The 17,497-nt window shown below is 41.9% G+C and overlaps 3 protein-coding genes across 6 annotated transcripts; 1 reads left to right on the top strand and 2 right to left on the bottom strand.

The window, feature by feature from the left end:
* Nucleotides 1-3,971: 3,971 nt before the first annotated feature.
* Nucleotides 3,972-6,592, bottom strand: LOC146566808 (TOG array regulator of axonemal microtubules protein 1-like). 2 transcript variants are annotated; one of them, XM_085286398.1, is made up of 8 exons: nucleotides 6,360-6,592; nucleotides 5,901-6,140; nucleotides 5,620-5,743; nucleotides 5,398-5,503; nucleotides 5,060-5,298; nucleotides 4,809-4,964; nucleotides 4,549-4,711; nucleotides 3,972-4,459 (listed from the first exon to the last, which is right to left on the bottom strand). In XM_085286398.1, exons 1-7 carry the CDS (start codon nucleotides 6,457-6,459, stop codon nucleotides 4,573-4,575), a joined length of 1,104 nt encoding a protein of 367 aa, XP_085142524.1. In that variant the 5' UTR covers nucleotides 6,460-6,592; the 3' UTR covers nucleotides 3,972-4,459; nucleotides 4,549-4,572. The 2 variants fall into 2 exon arrangements, with proteins under 2 accessions (XP_085142524.1, XP_085142525.1); XM_085286399.1 differs by having other exon boundaries at nucleotides 6,372-6,592.
* LOC146566807 (uncharacterized) lies at nucleotides 6,551-11,456 on the bottom strand. 3 transcript variants are annotated; one of them, XM_085286362.1, is made up of 12 exons: nucleotides 11,294-11,456; nucleotides 10,788-11,085; nucleotides 10,415-10,567; nucleotides 9,350-9,426; nucleotides 8,811-9,141; nucleotides 8,348-8,587; nucleotides 8,067-8,190; nucleotides 7,845-7,950; nucleotides 7,507-7,745; nucleotides 7,256-7,411; nucleotides 6,899-7,158; nucleotides 6,551-6,690 (listed from the first exon to the last, which is right to left on the bottom strand). In XM_085286362.1, exons 1-11 carry the CDS (start codon nucleotides 11,366-11,368, stop codon nucleotides 7,017-7,019), a joined length of 1,941 nt encoding a protein of 646 aa, XP_085142488.1. In that variant the 5' UTR covers nucleotides 11,369-11,456; the 3' UTR covers nucleotides 6,551-6,690; nucleotides 6,899-7,016. The 3 variants fall into 3 exon arrangements, with proteins under 3 accessions (XP_085142488.1, XP_085142490.1, XP_085142489.1); XM_085286364.1 differs by having other exon boundaries at nucleotides 10,415-10,486; nucleotides 11,294-11,449; XM_085286363.1 differs by having other exon boundaries at nucleotides 8,823-9,141; nucleotides 11,294-11,445.
* Nucleotides 11,457-11,635: 179 nt separating this feature from the next.
* On the top strand, nucleotides 11,636-15,622 carry LOC146566806 (leucine-rich repeat-containing protein 31-like). The gene is made up of 5 exons (XM_085286462.1): nucleotides 11,636-11,815; nucleotides 12,201-12,303; nucleotides 12,629-12,793; nucleotides 12,934-13,089; nucleotides 13,363-15,622. The coding sequence occupies exons 2-5, from the start codon at nucleotides 12,249-12,251 to the stop codon at nucleotides 13,818-13,820; spliced, it is 834 nt and encodes a 277-aa protein (XP_085142588.1). The 5' UTR covers nucleotides 11,636-11,815; nucleotides 12,201-12,248; the 3' UTR covers nucleotides 13,821-15,622.
* Nucleotides 15,623-17,497: the final 1,875 nt, after the last annotated feature.

The raw sequence follows: 17,497 nt of genomic DNA, 5'->3' as shown, positions 1-17,497 counted from the left end.
TCTCTGATGTGACCAATCACAGAAGCTCTACTGCCACCCCCTTTATAACATAAAAAGTTATGAATGATGTTCCAGTCTATGATAGTGGACTCATCTGTGCTTGTCCTTTGTTACAGCCCATTGCAACCCTTACACTCCTTACAGTGGAAATGCAGTTGTCTTCAGGTGTTGCCTAGGTTTAACTGCCGATTGTCTACACCTGGTGAGGTGTGGCTAAAGGCGTTCCTGAAGTGGTCTAGTCCAATCACCTTCTCCAGGCCAATCAGCATTCATGCTGTGTCCTCGGTTATTCTTCCTTGTACACGCCTCATCTCATCACTCATGCTCCATTCAACCATTCCACCACCAGCTTCCAGGCTCTCGGGGCTCCTGCTCTAATCCTTTTCACAGACGGGGTTCTGTTCCGCTGAGATAGGCCATCTGAGTCTAACGGCAAATCACCTGTTTAAATTCTGTTCATCAGTAAATCAATTTCATTCTTTCAAATAACCTCTCCTTATTAAAATATCTGTACTGTATTTAGTGATGAACAATTGTTAAACTCTGGTGTTTGCTCCCATAATTTCCCTTTTATTTTGACGCTCTCTGCTCTTTCCTCTTTCACCTGATCTCTGACTGCGATTGTTTGGAGGTGAAAACCAAACATCACCTGGGTTTCAGAAAACCAGAGTTACCCTGGTAAGCAACCATTCTCTGTATCTCACTATGGGAGATATAATCTACTTCCAGGTTGTAAGTTCTTTATCCTTAACAAGGTATGGAGCAGGGTAAGCCCACACTAAGGACTGAGTGTGCCAGTGAGGATGCAATAATATCAAAAACGCATAACCTAACAAATGTAATAGATGGTCCTCTGGTGAGCTGTGAAGGTCACACTCTCAGTAGCCTTCAACAGCCACACAGACAGATACACTCAACAAAACAGGAACACACAGATGCTTCAATCTATGCAAAGGAGTGCAAGACACAGAAAAGCGCTATATATGGCTACATTTTCAGCAATTTACCGTTTAAAAGTGGGCCCTGCATAAACAGGATGTGGACCAATTGGTGCATTCCCAAAGTAAATGTGATACGAAAGAGTAGCTAAATGCAGTTTAATAAATGGAAAATAATCCTCTCTTATTTAGCTAATCCTGAAGGAAACATAACACATGTGGAACAGAGTTAGGAATGGGTACCGGCAATGTTCCCTCAAAGCTGTGTGTGTGCACAATTGCGCACTGCTGGCACGGTCTCTGCGCACAGAAAATCTGCGTTGCGCACAAAAAAAAAAATCTAACCTGAATTGAAATTAAAATCAATACTTTAACAAGTCTGTTTTGCAGTGTTAGTCAGTGACTGGCTGCTCCCGTATGGGATCCAGCCAGTAATGCGATTCACATTCGTATATACGCAGCTAATCAATGTCGTTGACAGGCTCTGACAGCGTCCTTATGTGCCGACACCGGTGTTTTAGCGAGCAAAGCGGCGTGGCGACGTTTAGTGTGTGTCAGAACAATGAGGCGACTGCTGAGTGTTACAGGTGTTACAGCAGTGACACATCTGCTGCTGTCAGGCCTGCAGGTATCAGGCTGTTGTTCTCCTTCATCTCATAGTTGACAGAAATTATTTTTGGAGTGGCACAAATAATTTGTGTGGCATCAGATTTGATGCAATTTGATGATTGTTCTCTAAATAATTTAAAATGTTTATTTAAAAAAACGCCTTGGCTGCATTTTTAGGTAAACAGCTGCAAAAAACTTTGTTGTTTGCATAACTCAGTTACTTTTTTGAAGAAGTAACTATATAATTAATTACCCAACATTGGTCATTATTTACTGTATTTTGCAGACAGAGTTACAGACTCTCTCCCAGACCACAGACTCATAATACAAGTCAGAGCTTTATGAAAAAAAAACAAAAGAAACTTGTGTTTTCAAAATTGGAGTTCAAGTTATTTTTACTTCCAATAGTGTTAACATGCTACACAGGTCATGAACAAGATTTTTTTGTTTTGTTTTTTTAAATTTTCATTGTAAGTGGGCTAAAATAGTTAATTAAAAGTAGTCTAACATAAATGTAAATGCTGTAATTTTATTATTTTAATAAACCATGTAACTTGCATGGATTCAATGCTGGCGTCACCACAGTGCACACGTCTGCTGTTGCTCACAGTGGTCCAAGGGATCGCTCAGGGAGTTTCTGTGTTCGCTCAGACACATGAAAAATTAGAGGGAACATTGGGTGCGGGTATACCGGATACGGGTGGCTTTTTTTTTTCTTGAGATGTCATACACTTTGGATTCTAGCCAATCATTTTACGTTTCCGAGGATAGTAGGCGGGTCCAGGTACGTATGTTCTTTGAGAGCAGAGCTACAGATTAAATGTCCAAGGCAAAGCGGTCAAAAGTCTGGCTGTACTTCACAGCAAAATATGCAAACTCAGCAGCAACAAGTGCTTTAAGGTGATACTGTGATACTGTGCAAAGGAAGTAACACCTCGAATCCAATGAAACACCTGGCAACGCAATAGCGTTTTTTTAAAAGCAGAGAAATGCATCGTATTTGATAGCTTGCTGCGAGACTTCACACCGAGCACATCTGCTGCGGGTGGGTTGCCTGTTATTGGACCTGGAGTTAGCAACATCCCCCAAAAACCCGAAGAGGAGAGTCCTGGCCCCTAGCCCTGCCAGTGTAGCAGACGGATGATGATGCAGCAGCAACCGTTCTTCTCTGCGTGAGGAGCTTAATGTTGTTCATGTGTAATTTACGTTGAGTAGGCTAACCACGTTATTACATTAATGCATGTAAGGTGAACTAGCAAACACCGTCGTAGTTACATGCGACTGTCTTCTTGTTTGATAGAGTGATACCATACATGCCCTGTAGCTGCAGAAAAAGCTAACACCGTTATCTTTTTACAAAAAAAACAAACAGCTAAACATGTTTTCCATTATTCACCGGTTCCAAACAAAGTAGGTATGTTGTATCAAAAGAAAAGGCTAACTTGGTTATCATTTTGCAGAAAAAAGAGACTGCTAAAAATAAAAACATAAGAGGTTTTTGGACAAAGTTTGTGTTCTCCATTCTTTAAGCAATTCAATTCAATTCAATTTTATTTATATAGCACCAAATCACAACAAAAGTCGCCTCAAGGCGCTTCATAGATACAGAGAAAAACCCAACAATCATATGACCCCCTATGAGCAGCACTTTGGCAACAGTGGGAAGGAAAAACTCCTGTTTAACAGGAAGAAACCTCCAGCAGAACCAGGCTCAGGGAGGGGCGGGGCCATCTGCTGCGACCGGTTGGGGTGAGAGAAGGAAGCAACGGTTAGAGCACCATTTAAGCACCCGCACAGTTTCAAAAGTACCGGTATCGGATAAAACCTAAACGATACCCATCCCTAAACAGAGTATAGATAAGGAATCTCTCAAATACTTCATAAAATGAGCATGTAGAAAGTGATCTAGCATTCTGAATGTTCACAATGACTCTCAGAGAGAGACCTGCTTCATTTTAAATCAGCCACTCGTGTGCCACGCCCAGAGTGCTGACCATTTGGGATGTGGAAGAAAAAAATCACGCCAAGTCAATGTTCAAAGGCAATGGTCATGGCCAGTAGTGGAACAGAAAAGCTAGTTCTGCCATCAATGGCCTGATGGGCCAGTATGGGATCTATAAAAATGAGAGACAGCTACTCCTCCCTCACCCCACTCAGTATCACTGGTATGAGGTTGAGAAGGGGAAAATGCATACAGGTCAATGCTGAACACATGAGAAGCTACTTTAAGGCATATCACCCAATTTGTAATATTGCTAAACATTTCTTAAGGCAGACGAGTCATGCTGGCTGGGTCAGTGTCATTTTTGTTGTAATTGATGTCTGGTTTGTTCTGTTCCCTAGTGATGGGTAGGGATGGGTACCAGTATCCGGTGTTCTGACATAATCCTTGAAATAGTAATAACACAGTATCCTCAGCAAAGATGAATTAAACAAGTTTTATTTTAATGGAAGTTTACTTCAAGTCTTCAGATTTTTACTGTCTTTTATTTGATTACTTTAAAGTATATGATTACATTAGAGTAATTAAATAAAGACAGTTTTGATGGAGCTCCTGAGCCAGCCCAAGCTCTCTATGAAGACGAGGAAAAACTCCCCTGGGGGGGCCAGACTGACGGGAAGAAACCTCGGGAAAGCCCATTCAAAGAGAGATCCCCTTTCCTGGGATGGCTGGGGGGGGTTACAGGAATTCCAAAACACTGAAATTTAAAGTGGGCCAATTAAAAAAAATTATTTCCTGAAAAAAAGAAAGGTAATTCATACATCACACATAAATGATAACGTCTGAATTGTGTGTGTTTGTGTGTGTGTGTGATAGGCTTATCTCAGCCAAGTGTGATGCTGTAGCTCCTCCAGCGTCGGCCGCGTCTCCGGGACTTTGGTTAAACACGCGTCCAAGAAATCCCGGCAGTCTGGAAAGAAAGGAAAGAGAAAAAACATGAAGATGATAGTTCCAGTGGTCCAAGCCATCAGTCAGTCTTGAAGTGTGACGTTTTCTTACTTTTGGACAGATGTCTTTTGAATTTCAGGCGCTCCACAGGACGCCTGTCTTTTTCAGGCTCTTCTCCACAGGACGCCTGTCTTTTTCAGGGACAATCTTCACCCACAAATTCATAAAGTCCTTGTGAAGGGTCAGTTTCTCAATGATTGTTCGCCCATGGTACCTGTGGAAGATTACAGTTGTCATTAATTTTCATTAATTGTGTAAACTCACAGAAAATAAAACATTAATGCACTTCAAACCCATTTAAAAGTACCCACCTGGCTTCAGGTGCAGCATCCCCTGCCATTCTAGAGGCAGCAATTAGAAATCTTTCAGTGAAGGTTCCTGTTTTCAGGGTGACGGCTGCTCCAAGTTTGTCAGCCAGCTGGTGCAGGTGTTGAGCCGTGCTATTCCTCACTGCAACACAGCGATGGCTGAGCAAGGACAATATTAGACACACAACTCAGTGAACATGATCTCTCTTTCATGTCTTCTAATAAAATCACTACAGCTTCTTCTCTCCTCTTACGTCAGTCCTGTGTTAAACAGAGCGCTCAGAATCCGTCCATGGCTGCAATTTTCCACCATGGCATCAAGCGCCAGATTGACCTCCTGATGTAGAAAGTTGTTGTTGGTCATTGCAAGCTTCAGCAATAGAGCTCGGCCTGTTGTTTCAACTTCTGGGTCCATTGTTCTCTGGAGCTGAATGTAGAGCTCATTGATGGCATGTATGGCCTCAAAGGCTATTGCTGAGCGTTGGTTTTTCACCTAAAATGTGAGTGAAAATCATCAGTTGAGGCTGTAGTATGCACTTGAAGGGAAACTAGCTGCATGAAACGCATATAAGAAACATAAAGTGTGCAATACCTCCTCAATGAGGACCAGACACACTTCATGTAGTTTAGTCTTCAGGATGTCCGAGTGGTGCTTTGCCAGAGACTGAATAGTTTGCAAGGCGTGTCTTTTCTTAATCCTGTATTTACACAACACAACATTGAACACGACTTCAGGAACACCACAAATAACACAGCCACATTATGCAGCACTGTTTCTGTGCAGTATTTAATGTCTCCTTACTACGTTTCTTACCAGTCGTCTGAAGACAGCAGACTAAAGCTGTGGGACAGGCTCTCTACAGGTGTAGCTACAGGCGGGAGTTTGACCCTGCTCTCTCTTGGATTATTCTGACTGCACTGACTGTCTGCTTTCTTGTCTGATAATCAACGAGGTTAGTAAAAAGAAACTGTCATTTCTTCTAATTCGAAGCATGATGCAGTGATTAATTGTTCATTAAAATCTTTTTAAAAAATCTCTTAATTTAAAGTTTGATTATTCAGCATCTTCTACAGTTACTGAGGAAAACCACTTACCGTCTATAGGGACGACTTTTGCACGGCGCAGCAGCGTCCCAGGCCGAGGTCCTCGTTTTTGCGGTATGGGAACTGTTGGAGGTTTTGGAGTCAAAGGCTTTACTGCAGTAAATGTTTTGGTTGGTACTGTGTGTCCAGGTGAGGTTACAATCCCATCCTGGAAATGCTGCAGTTTTTCCAAAATAGGCCCAAATTTGTCTTTTGCTGTCAAGACTCTTATTCCACGAATGACCTTCGTGTCTGTTTAGACAAAAAAATAACTAAATAACTACAAATTGACATCTTACAAAAACAACAATAAACATTTTTCTTCCTGATTTTTTTTTTCTTCAAAAAAGCATATAAAATGAATGGACAGCAAGAATGTGTAATTTAGCATTAAAATAGATAATCTACAGTGTCAAATTTTAAAATCTAAACTGATTAACAGCAGGTGTAACCACTAAAGAAAAGCATCACCTTTGAACCGACCTGCTCCTGAATGTTTAGCAGAGAAAACAGGCAATTGCGATGGACAAGCTGCTCGAGGAGGTGGAGGAACTGGAGTGAGCGGTGTCATCTCAACAGGACTAACAATGAAAGGAATGGCCCTCAGATCACTTGGTGTGTGTGTGTCTGCAGAGCTGAGGCTACTCAGACTTCTTTCAGGGTCCTCCTGATTCCAAAAGGGGTCATCCAAACAGTTCCAGCTTCCCTGGACTATCTCTGGAGAGCCTGCGCATTGCTCAGGTAAAGGTGGGAGTTGCACAGCATAATCTCTGGGTCTCTGTGCGATATGCAATGTGTCTGCCTGTTGAAAGAACACATTTGTCTTACTGCTCTGAGCTTTGTGAAAGTCCAGGATCCTGGACTCTGTGGTGAAGCGCTGACAGTTGCTCTGTCTACAGTGACTTACACAAAAATTACACTGTGCAAAGCAGCAAAATATAACACATCTCTCAGAAACATTTACATTTGATCAGCAGAGAAGTCAAGAATGAGTATGTTTAGTTACTTACATCTCCACCTGTGCGTCCCCTTGTCCGTCAACTGGACACACAGGAACTCCCTAAGCTCTTTCTTCTTCGCAGGACGCCTGTCTTTTTCAGGCTCTTCTCCACAGGACGCCTGTCTTTTTCAGGCTCTTCTCCACAGGACGCCTGTCTTTTTCAGGCTCTTCTCCACAGGACGCCTGTCTTTTTCAGGGACAATCTTCACCCACAAATTCATAAAGTCCTTGTGAAGGGTCAGTTTCTCAATGATTGTTCGCCCATGGTACCTGTGGAAGATTACAGTTGTCATTAATTTTCATTAATTGTGTAAACTCACAGAAAATAAAACATTGATGCACTTCAAACCCATTTAAAAGTACCCACCTGGCTTCAGGTGCAGCATCCCCTGCCATTCTAGAGGCAGCAATTAGAAATCTTTCAGTGAAGGTTCCTGTTTTCAGGGTGACGGCTGCTCCAAGTTTGTCAGCCAGCTGGTGCAGGTGTTGAGCCGTGCTATTCCTCACTGCAACACAGCGATGGCTGAGCAAGGACAATATTAGACACACAACTCAGTGAACATGATCTCTCTTTCATGTCTTCTAATAAAATCACTACAGCTTCTTCTCTCCTCTTACGTCAGTCCTGTGTTAAACAGAGCGCTCAGAATCCGTCCATGGCTGCAATTTTCCACCATGGCATCAAGCGCCAGATTGACCTCCTGATGTAGAAAGTTGTTGTTGGTCATTGCAAGCTTCAGCAATAGAGCTCGGCCTGTTGTTTCAACTTCTGGGTCCATTGTTCTCTGGAGCTGAATGTAGAGCTCATTGATGGCATGTATGGCCTCAAAGGCTATTGCTGAGCGTTGGTTTTTCACCTAAAATGTGAGTGAAAATCATCAGTTGAGGCTGTAGTATGCACTTGAAGGGAAACTAGCTGCATGAAACGCATATAAGAAACATAAAGTGTGCAATACCTCCTCAATGAGGACCAGACACACTTCATGTAGTTTAGTCTTCAGGATGTCCGAGTGGTGCTTTGCCAGAGACTGAATAGTTTGCAAGCCGTGTCTTTTCTTAATCCTGTATTTACACAACACAACATTGAACACGACTTCAGGAACACCACAAATAACACAGCCACATTATGCAGCACTGTTTCTGTGCAGTATTTAATGTCTCCTTACTACGTTTCTTACCAGTCGTCTGAAGACAGCAGACTAAAGCTGTGGGACAGGCTCTCTACAGGTGTAGCTACAGGCGGGAGTTTGACCCTGCTCTCTCTTGGATTATTCTGACTGCACTGACTGTCTGCTTTCTTGTCTGATAATCAACGAGGTTAGTAAAAAGAAACTTTCATTTCTTCTAATTCGAAGCATGATGCAGTGATTAATTGTTCATTAAAATCTTTTTAAAAAATCTCTTAATTTAAAGTTTGATTATTCAGCATCTTCTACAGTTACTGAGGAAAACCACTTACCGTCTATAGGGACGACTTTTGCACGGCGCAGCAGCGTCCCAGGCCGAGGTCCTCGTTTTTGCGGTATGGGAACTGTTGGAGGTTTTGGAGTCAAAGGCTTTACTGCAGTAAATGTTTTGGTTGGTACTGTGTGTCCAGGTGAGGTTACAATCCCATCCTGGAAATGCTGCAGTTTTTCCAAAATAGGCCCAAATTTGTCTTTTGCTGTCAAGACTCTTATTCCACGAATGACCTTCGTGTCTGTTTAGACAAAAAAATAACTAAATAACTACAAATTGACATCTTACAAAAACAACAATAAACATTTTTCTTCCTGATTTTTTTTTTCTTCAAAAAAGCATATAAAATGAATGGACAGCAAGAATGTGTAATTTAGCATTAAAATAGATAATCTACAGTGTCAAATTTTAAAATCTAAACTAACTGATTAACAGCAGGTGTAACCACTAAAGAAAAGCATCACCTTTGAACCGACCTGCTCCTGAATGTTTAGCAGAGAAAACAGGCAATTGCGATGGACAAGCTGCTCGAGGAGGTGGAGGAACTGGAGTGAGCGGTGTCATCTCAACAGGACTAACAATGAAAGGAATGGCCCTCAGATCACTTGGTGTGTGTGTGTCTGCAGAGCTGAGGCTACTCAGACTTCTTTCAGGGTCCTCCTGATTCCAAAAGGGGTCATCCAAACAGTTCCAGCTTCCCTGGACTATCTCTGGAGAGCCTGCGCATTGCTCAGGTAAAGGTGGGAGTTGCACAGCATAATCTCTGGGTCTCTGTGCGATATGCAATGTGTCTGCCTGTTGAAAGAACACATTTGTCTTACTGCTCTGAGCTTTGTGAAAGTCCAGGATCCTGGACTCTGTGGTGAAGCGCTGACAGTTGCTCTGTCTACAGTGACTTACACAAAAATTACACTGTGCAAAGCAGCAAAATATAACACATCTCTCAGAAACATTTACATTTGATCAGCAGAGAAGTCAAGAATGAGTATGTTTAGTTACTTACATCTCCACCTGTGCGCTTTCTCTGAATCAAATCTTCAAAGCGATGGAAAAAGTTATCTGATGTCTTTTCAGACATGCCTGAGATAAAAAGTGAACAAATTGTTTAGAAATAGAAAGTTAGTGAGTGCTGCTCAGTGTGTGAGTGGCAAGTTCTAACTGAGCTGCTCAGTAAATAACTGTTATGATGTGGAACTCACAGAGCATTTTTTGAAAATATTCATATATATACACTATTTTGTGTTTACAAAAATATCAGACATGTCTAAATCAAAGGCAGGTTATGATCTCTAATTATGATCTTTAATCAACAAATTTAAATAGACGTCCTAATCACAGCTTCTAAAACTAGACAACACTATACTGATAAATTCATATAAAACAGCAAAAAGGAGATAAAAGCACTGTCATAAATAGAGAAATAAGTACAGTAAATAAATAAATACAGTTTTTAAAAAATATAGAAAAAAAACATGTGTCATTTGTTACAACGACAACAAAATAGCAGCTTGGACAAAGCTGTTTCTTCAAGCTTCGCCTGCATTTAGGGTCTGCAAACCTCTGTCCCACAGGAAGAAGCTGAAATCCTCCAATAAGGGGTGGGAGTCATTTAAAGTAGAGTAACTCATCCTCTACAACTGCCTAGTATTCAAGGACTCTATGTTAAGATGCTCTAACATGGTACAGTACCTTCAGAAACGCCTCAAATTTCTTAGATACTGAAAATTAAATCTCTTCTCAGGAACCTTTTCTCCATTCAGTAGAAGTAGATCTAGTATTCATTTTAAAGTTCTAATGAAGACAGCAGACTAAAGCTGTGGGACAGGCTCTCTACAGGTGTAGCTACAGGCGGGAGTTTGACCCTGCTCTCTCTTGGATTATTCTGACTGCACTGACTGTCTGCTTTCTTGTCTGATAATCAACGAGGTTAGTAAAAAGAAACTGTCATTTCTTCTAATTCGAAGCATGATGCAGTGATTAATTGTTCATTAAAATCTTTTTAAAAAATCTCTTAATTTAAAGTTTGATTATTCAGCATCTTCTACAGTTACTGAGGAAAACCACTTACTGTCTATAGGGACGACTTTTGCACGGGGCAGCAGCGTCCCAGGCCGAGGTCCTCGTTTTTGCGGTATGGGAACTGTTGGAGGTTTTGGAGTCAAAATAGGCCCAAATTTGTCTTTTGCTGTCAAGACTCTTATTCCACGAATGAACTTCGTGTCTGTTTAGACAAAAAATAACTAAATAACTACAAATTGACATCTTACAAAAACAACAATAAACATTTTTCTTCCTGATTTTTTTTTCTTTAAAAAGCATATAAAATGAATGGACAGCAAGAATGTGTAATTTAGCATTAAAATAGATAATCTACAGTGTCAAATTTTAAAATCTAAACTAACTGATTAACAGCAGGTGTAACCACTAAAGAAAAGCATCACCTTTGAACCGCAATTGCGATGGACAAGCTGCTCGAGGAGGTGGAGGAACTGGAGTGAGCGGTGTCATCTCAACAGGACTAACAATGAAAGGAATGGCCCTCAGATCACTTGGTGTGTGTGTGTCTGCAGAGCTGAGGCTACTCAGACTTCTTTCAGGGTCCTCCTGATTCCAAAAGGGGTCATCCAAACAGTTCCAGCTTCTCTGGACTCTCTGTGGAGAGCCTGCGCATTGCTCAGGTAAAGGTGGGAGTTGCACAGCATAATCTCTGGGTCTCTGTGCGATATGCAATGTGTCTGCCTGTTGAAAGAACACATTTGTCTTACTGCTCTGAGCTTTGTGAAAGTCCAGGATCCTGGACTCTGTGGTGAAGCGCTGACAGTTGCTCTGTCTACAGTGACTTACACAAAAATTACACTGTGCAAAGCAGCAAAATATAACACATCTCTCAGAAACATTTACATTTGATCAGCAGAGAAGTCAAGAATGAGTATGTTTAGTTACTTACATCTCCACCTGTGCGCTTTCTCTGAATCAAATCTTCAAAGCGATGGAAAAAGTTATTTGATGTCTTTTCAGACATGCCTGAGATAAAAAGTGAACAAATTGTTTAGAAATAGAAAGTTAGTGTTTAGAAATAGAAAGTTAGTGAGTGCTGCTCAGTGTGTGAGTGGCAAGTTCTAACTGAGCTGCTCAGTAAATAACTGTTATGATGTGGAACTCACAGAGCATTTTTTGAAAATATTCATATATATACACTATTTTGTGTTTACATGGCAACGGGAGGAAACAACCCGGCAAAATAACACATGACAGCGAGATAAATTTATTGGATTGCCAGTCAGAGAAGTGTGATTCGTCACTCCAGTAAACACATCTCCACTGCTTTAGAGTCCAGTGTTGAGATGCTTAAATCACTCCATCTGACGCTTTGCATTGTGTTTGTCAGTGTAAGGCTGGGATGCAGCTGCTCAGCCATGGAAACCAATGAAGTTTGGACATCTGTAACAACAGCAGACTGCAGATATTGGTGACTTAAGTGCACTATGAGCCTTAGCATCAGCTGACTCGCTGTCATTTCCAATTACTTCCACTTTGTTATAATATCACTAACAGCTGACTATGGAATATTTAATAGCGAGGAAATTTCATGACTGGACTTGTTGCACTGGTGCATCCTATCACATTACCATGCTGGAATTCATTCAGTTCCTGAGAGCGACTCGTCCTTTCACACATGTTTGTAGAAGTAGTCTGCATGCCTAGGTGCTTGATTTAATACACCTGTGTCCATGGAAGTGATTGGAACACATTAATTGAATGATTTGGATGGGTTAGGGAATACTTTTGGCAACATAGTGTATGCCTGACCTTACAAACTCTATGATTATAACAGTCATTTTCACTGTTTTCAGAACACAAGTTATGGTTGGAGATATCATGACCGCCACCCCACCATACAGATGTTTTGGGAGGTATTTGATGAACTAACTGAAGAGCAGAGGAAAGATTTCCTTCGTAAGTACTTGCTGAAGCCTCCATTATGATATGTTACTGAAATCACACTGTATCATATAAAACATTAGATTTTTCTGCGCTTTACCAAGATACATTAGAGAGCAGCATTGTTCTGATTAATATACTGTAAAGCTGCTTCTAGCTGGTGGACTGAGCCGCCTCACCTTTCACCTGGCTCACGTCACACACCTGGAGAGACTCGACCTCCACCTGTGTTGCCTCACGCGAGATGATCTAGAGGCTCTGAGTCAGTTGCTACCAATCTCACACGCCGGACACTAATCGCATGCTCGCTGCAGCAGTCATGTGACTCGTTGTTTTTCAGTCCAGGTGCTGCCCTCTCTCACTGCACTGACCGAGCTTGATGTGTCATCCAATAAGGAAGTGGGAGGTGTGGTCCACCTGCTGGTCTCCGCCCTCCCTGCGACACAAATGAGGAGGCTGCCATTCAACAGCTGCTACATGAGCAACGAGTCCTTCACTGCTCTGGGTAACACACACACACACACACACACACACACACACACACACACTTGTTTATTTATAGAAGTTTTCCTTCAAGTCATTCTCCCTGAATACCTCTTCCACCCTCTAGCCTGAAATGGTGAAAACTTTGTGTTTATGCATCAGCCCTGGCGGTGTCCTATCTGCGCACGGTGGATATTTCCTGGTGTAAAGTGGTTGGCGGTCACTTGGCGCTCCTGCTGGATGCTCTGCAGCCATCAGTCGTCAGCGAGCTCTGTCTTTGCAGCTGCGAGCTCACCACTGATGACATGCAACATCTGGGTAACTAACACACAATGACATTATACTTTTTCTTTTTTGGTCTGTAGTGGATCATTAGGCTGCATAAATGTATATTAAGACAAGTAAAGCCTGAAGGAAATTGATATTTCTTTCATTTATTTCATGCTGCCAGCATCTGTAGCTGTCGTATAAAACAAAACAATGAAACTATTCGGTGTTATTTTTGTCTCCATCAGAAACATTGTGAACAAAACAGTAAAGTGAACAGGCATAAAGTGATCAGTTATCAATGGGTCCTCTTCCTCTGTGCAGCTGCCGTGTGCAGACGGGGCTGTCTCTCCTCACTCCGTGCACTGGATCTGTCCTACAACAGCTTGGTGGGAGACAACGGTTGGTGCAGTCTGTTTGCAGCAGGAGGTCTGGGCTCTCTGGAAGACGTGGATGTCAGTTTGCGACCTTCAACCTCTGCTCCGTGCTCAGCCTGGCTGCCCGCTCTGCTCCGAGCTCTGCCTCAAATTTCGGCGCTGGCTCGACTGGCCATGCAGAGGTGGACAGCTGACTGTCAGGAGAGAGAGCAGCTCAGGTACTGTCTGAAAAAGAGGAGCGTCCTGCTGGAAAGGGATCCAGATTTACAAGACACATCATCAGCATGTAAAGGGAACAGTCAGGAGAGCCTAGAAGAGAGTCAGCCTGAGAAGATTGGAGCGGACCGCACTGGAATTTACTGTCAAAGAGCGACCCACTTTGTTGCTTTATTATTATTTTTTTAAGTCTCTGTTACCACAAGAAGGTCAGTGTTGACGTCAGCTGCATCACGTCTGATGTAAACTGTGTCACACGTGATGGTTTCAGGGAATACTGGGAACTTACAGAGTTAAGCACAGCTGGTGTGGGTTATCATATTTGTCGTCTCTCACCTTGGCTGCAGGGTCTGGGTCTTTCCAATGCAGCAGTCCTAACACTTGAGACACACATGCCGAGAAGTGGGGATACCTGGAAATGGACAAAGGCTTTCAGCAGAGTTTTAAAGCAGCTATTCAGGAAAAGAGCTGTGAATTATCTGCATACCTTGTTAGGTAATCAGCTATTTTGGGGTTCTTTAACAAATCAACCAAAAGGTCGACTGAGTATTTTCTCGTCAGAGTACCTTCACCGTTCACGATGATGTTGAGCACAAGCTGGAGCGTTTGATGGATGTTCTTTGCATCAAAGAGCTACGAGGAAATCCCAGAGAGTAGAGACAGGATATTATGTGAATCAGCATGAATGTTGTTTGTTGTTCAACAGATAAAAACAAGAAGAGAAAATAGAAACAAAGTAAAAAAGGAACAATTGTTTCTGCCGTTAAGAAAAAAAAATTGAGTCATGGCAGAGACCTGCAGAAGTCTTGAGTCTCATTTGATGACATTTTGTCAGATTGCCTTGTAATTTAAAAAAAACAAAACTGTTTTTTGAGCAAAAGTTCTCCAGGTTTTTTTGGAGTTCTTTCAAAGTTTTCTTATTTTTGGACGTTAGCTGCTTTTTCACTCTTTTTCAGTCCAGTCTGTGCATCTGAACATTTACAGAAAGATTTCTTTGTTTCGTCTTTAGACACTTTGTTAAACGCAGATCCCAGCAGAGTTCGCCTACCTTCTCTCCAACCTTCTCAGGTTTTGTGGATATTATACATGGTTATGCTGAGGATATGTTGGCTACTTTCCACTGGAAATGCCTTTTGGTTAAACTGTCAGCGAGGAATTTGCACTGTTACATTTTTATATAACTTTAATGCAAAAAAAACAGCTGCTTGTTTAAGTGAAAATACACTGATGGGGTTTTTTTCTATTCATGAACAGGAGTGTGATCAGTTTAATAAAAGAAAAAATAACCATAACCAAGATATGAGGGGAAATCTTGGACAAATACAAGCAGACTGGAGCAGCCAGCGTTCAAAACACCGACGTTCAAGGTAACAGAAGGTTCCCGAGCCACATCCACCCAGCTGGTTTCTGTGTTTCTTGTGTATTTGTGTACACTGTGACTTCATGGCTGTCTTGGGCTCCAGCTCTTGTTTTGGTGTCTCATTAATTTGATTTAATGTCCTGCTTAGTGATAACATCACTCTTGGCCTCCCTGCACTGGCTTCCAATTGAATTTAGGATTCATTTTCAAGTTCTTTTATTGGTTTTTAAATCTTTAAATGGTCTGGCACCTGCTGAAGCCCTATGTCCCCACTCGTTCGCTCCGGTCAGCTGAGCAGCTGTTGCTCTCAGTCCCCAAATCACGGCTGAAACTGAGAGGAGACCGAGCGTTCTCTATCGTGGCTCCTAAGCTTTGGAATAATCTTCCTCTTCACATTAGGCAATCGACATCAGTGCTGGTTTTTAAATCCAGATTGAAAAAGCATTTTTATTCACTGGCTTTTGACTCAGTGGTTGACTGACTTGTATTTTATTGTTTTTCGCTATGTTTATTATTGTATCGTATTTATTATTCTTATGGTATCTATTATGTTTCTATTGTTCAGCAGTTTGGTCAGCCTTGTGTGTTTTTAAAGTGCTATATAAATAAACAATGATGATGATGATGAACATAGTAACGTGTGTTGGGTTGCTCTGTCTTCAGACTCACTGTCAGACTGATTAGACAGTGAGTCTGAAGGTGAGAGTCCTCACTGCCCACGCCTGTCTTTGGGTCTGACCAACACCGTTTCCTGTGTGTCATTCCCCCCTCGCCTTCCCCCCATCCGTCCTGTCTGCACTGACCTCTCCAATAAAGACAAAAGGCCTCATTTTCTGAAACTCTTCCTATCCCATCACCTTGCGAAGAATCACTTCACCATGTTGATTAATAAGGACGGTGGGAATGGTTTGAAGTCTCGTCACAGAAAATGTGCCAAAGGCAAAGAATCTGAGCTTGAAATAAAATGAAATGAAAGATCAGCCCCACACAGGGGTTAAATTCAGATGGAAACTCTTATCACACAAAGAGAACAAGCGAATAAATATATCTGAGTGTGGCCCCTTGACTGTCACAGTGTAGCTGACATTTGATCTTATCATGTGTTAAAGCTATTTTAATTACTGAAGAGAACCAGTGTCAAACTCAGCCCAAGTATGGTTGTACGTTAATCCTTAAAGCAACAACGTTTTTAAAGTTGCAGCGTCATTTTTACACCACACCTAAAATCCCACTAATCGTCCGGGCTCTTCACCCTATGACCACACGCTGGGGTATCTAACACCACATGACCCAAATGGAAACTATGTCAGCTGAAAGAAACCCATCGAAATGTGCAACACTTAAAACTTTGCCTGATTGGAGCATGGCTTCAAATACAGCCCTGAAAACAGACAGGCGGTCGTTGGCATTTCGCCCTCGTTCCTGAGAGACTACATCGATGTATCAGTCAACAAATGAACTACTGTGGCGTCACAGCTGGGGCCTTCTCTGTGTCGTTTATAACACAGAGAAGGACCCAGCTGTGACGCTGAAGTGGTATCTTTAAATTAGCTGTAGGTGTGAATGCTTGTCTGTCTCTCTGTTAGCTTTGCAACAGACTGGTGATATTCAGAGTGCACCATATGTCTGGTATTATTTCCCTTCCAAATTAGTGCTTCCTCTTAGTTGCTGGTCTAAATTTGTTTCCTTTCATGTTCAGGCCGTGTTAGTGTTGTCTCTGTGTGTAGCAGGTTTTGTCTCCATGTTTGTTTCACTGTCTGCCTGTCTGTCTCTGTATTCTGTACTTCTGATAGACGTCTAATTTTGCCAGTCCCTCTTTTTGTGCGCCTTGTACCTTGTCACTCTCTGTGACCGCGTCTCACTTTGCCAGTTCCCATGTATTTAGTCAGTTAATGGTGGTCTGAGTAACCCTCACCACTTTGTTCTCCAGTGTCTTTGTTCCTGTTCATCCTACATATTTTCCCCCATTTGTTATTTATTTCTGCTGTTTGCTATTTATATTTTATTCCTGCACAGTTTGCTTGAAGCACTCATATTTTGTCTATTCTATTCATGTGGATCTTATCTTTCTATTTCCTTGCTTCCTTTTCTGTTTACTTTGCTTCTTGCCCGTGTTTCGTCCTTTTGCGGTGTCTGTGTTTTTTTAATCCTATGGTCTCTTTTAAGTTTGTTTGTCTCTTTACTTCTTCAAACTGAATTCAAAGTGGAGCAAATGCTATATAACATTCTCATAGTCTCATTCACACTAACGTTGGTTCTGTATCTTGTAACCAAAGGAAGCTTCAGCATGCAGACTGGAGCCAGCGATCAAAACACGTGCTTCCTATTTTATTTTGTTGGTTATGTTGAGTTTTGCTGTAACTGTCTCGTTACTCCTGATTTGTCCCTGCCGTCTCCTCTTCCCTAATGACCGTCCTGTGTGTTTATTGTTTAATCTTCTCCTTTCGTCACCCAGCTTCACTGGTCATGTTTCCTAGTGTTATCCCCCAGTATAGGTTTCTGAGTT

This window comes from Mchenga conophoros, linkage group LG9 (genome assembly GCF_057382185.1).
Source record: "Mchenga conophoros isolate Kocher_MC1m ecotype Shallow Benthic linkage group LG9, M_conophoros_male_GT1.1, whole genome shotgun sequence".
NCBI classification, from domain to species: domain Eukaryota; kingdom Metazoa; phylum Chordata; class Actinopteri; order Cichliformes; family Cichlidae; genus Mchenga; species Mchenga conophoros.
Note: the sequence above shows the minus strand (reverse complement) of the source record. Positions and strands in the feature narration are given on the sequence as shown.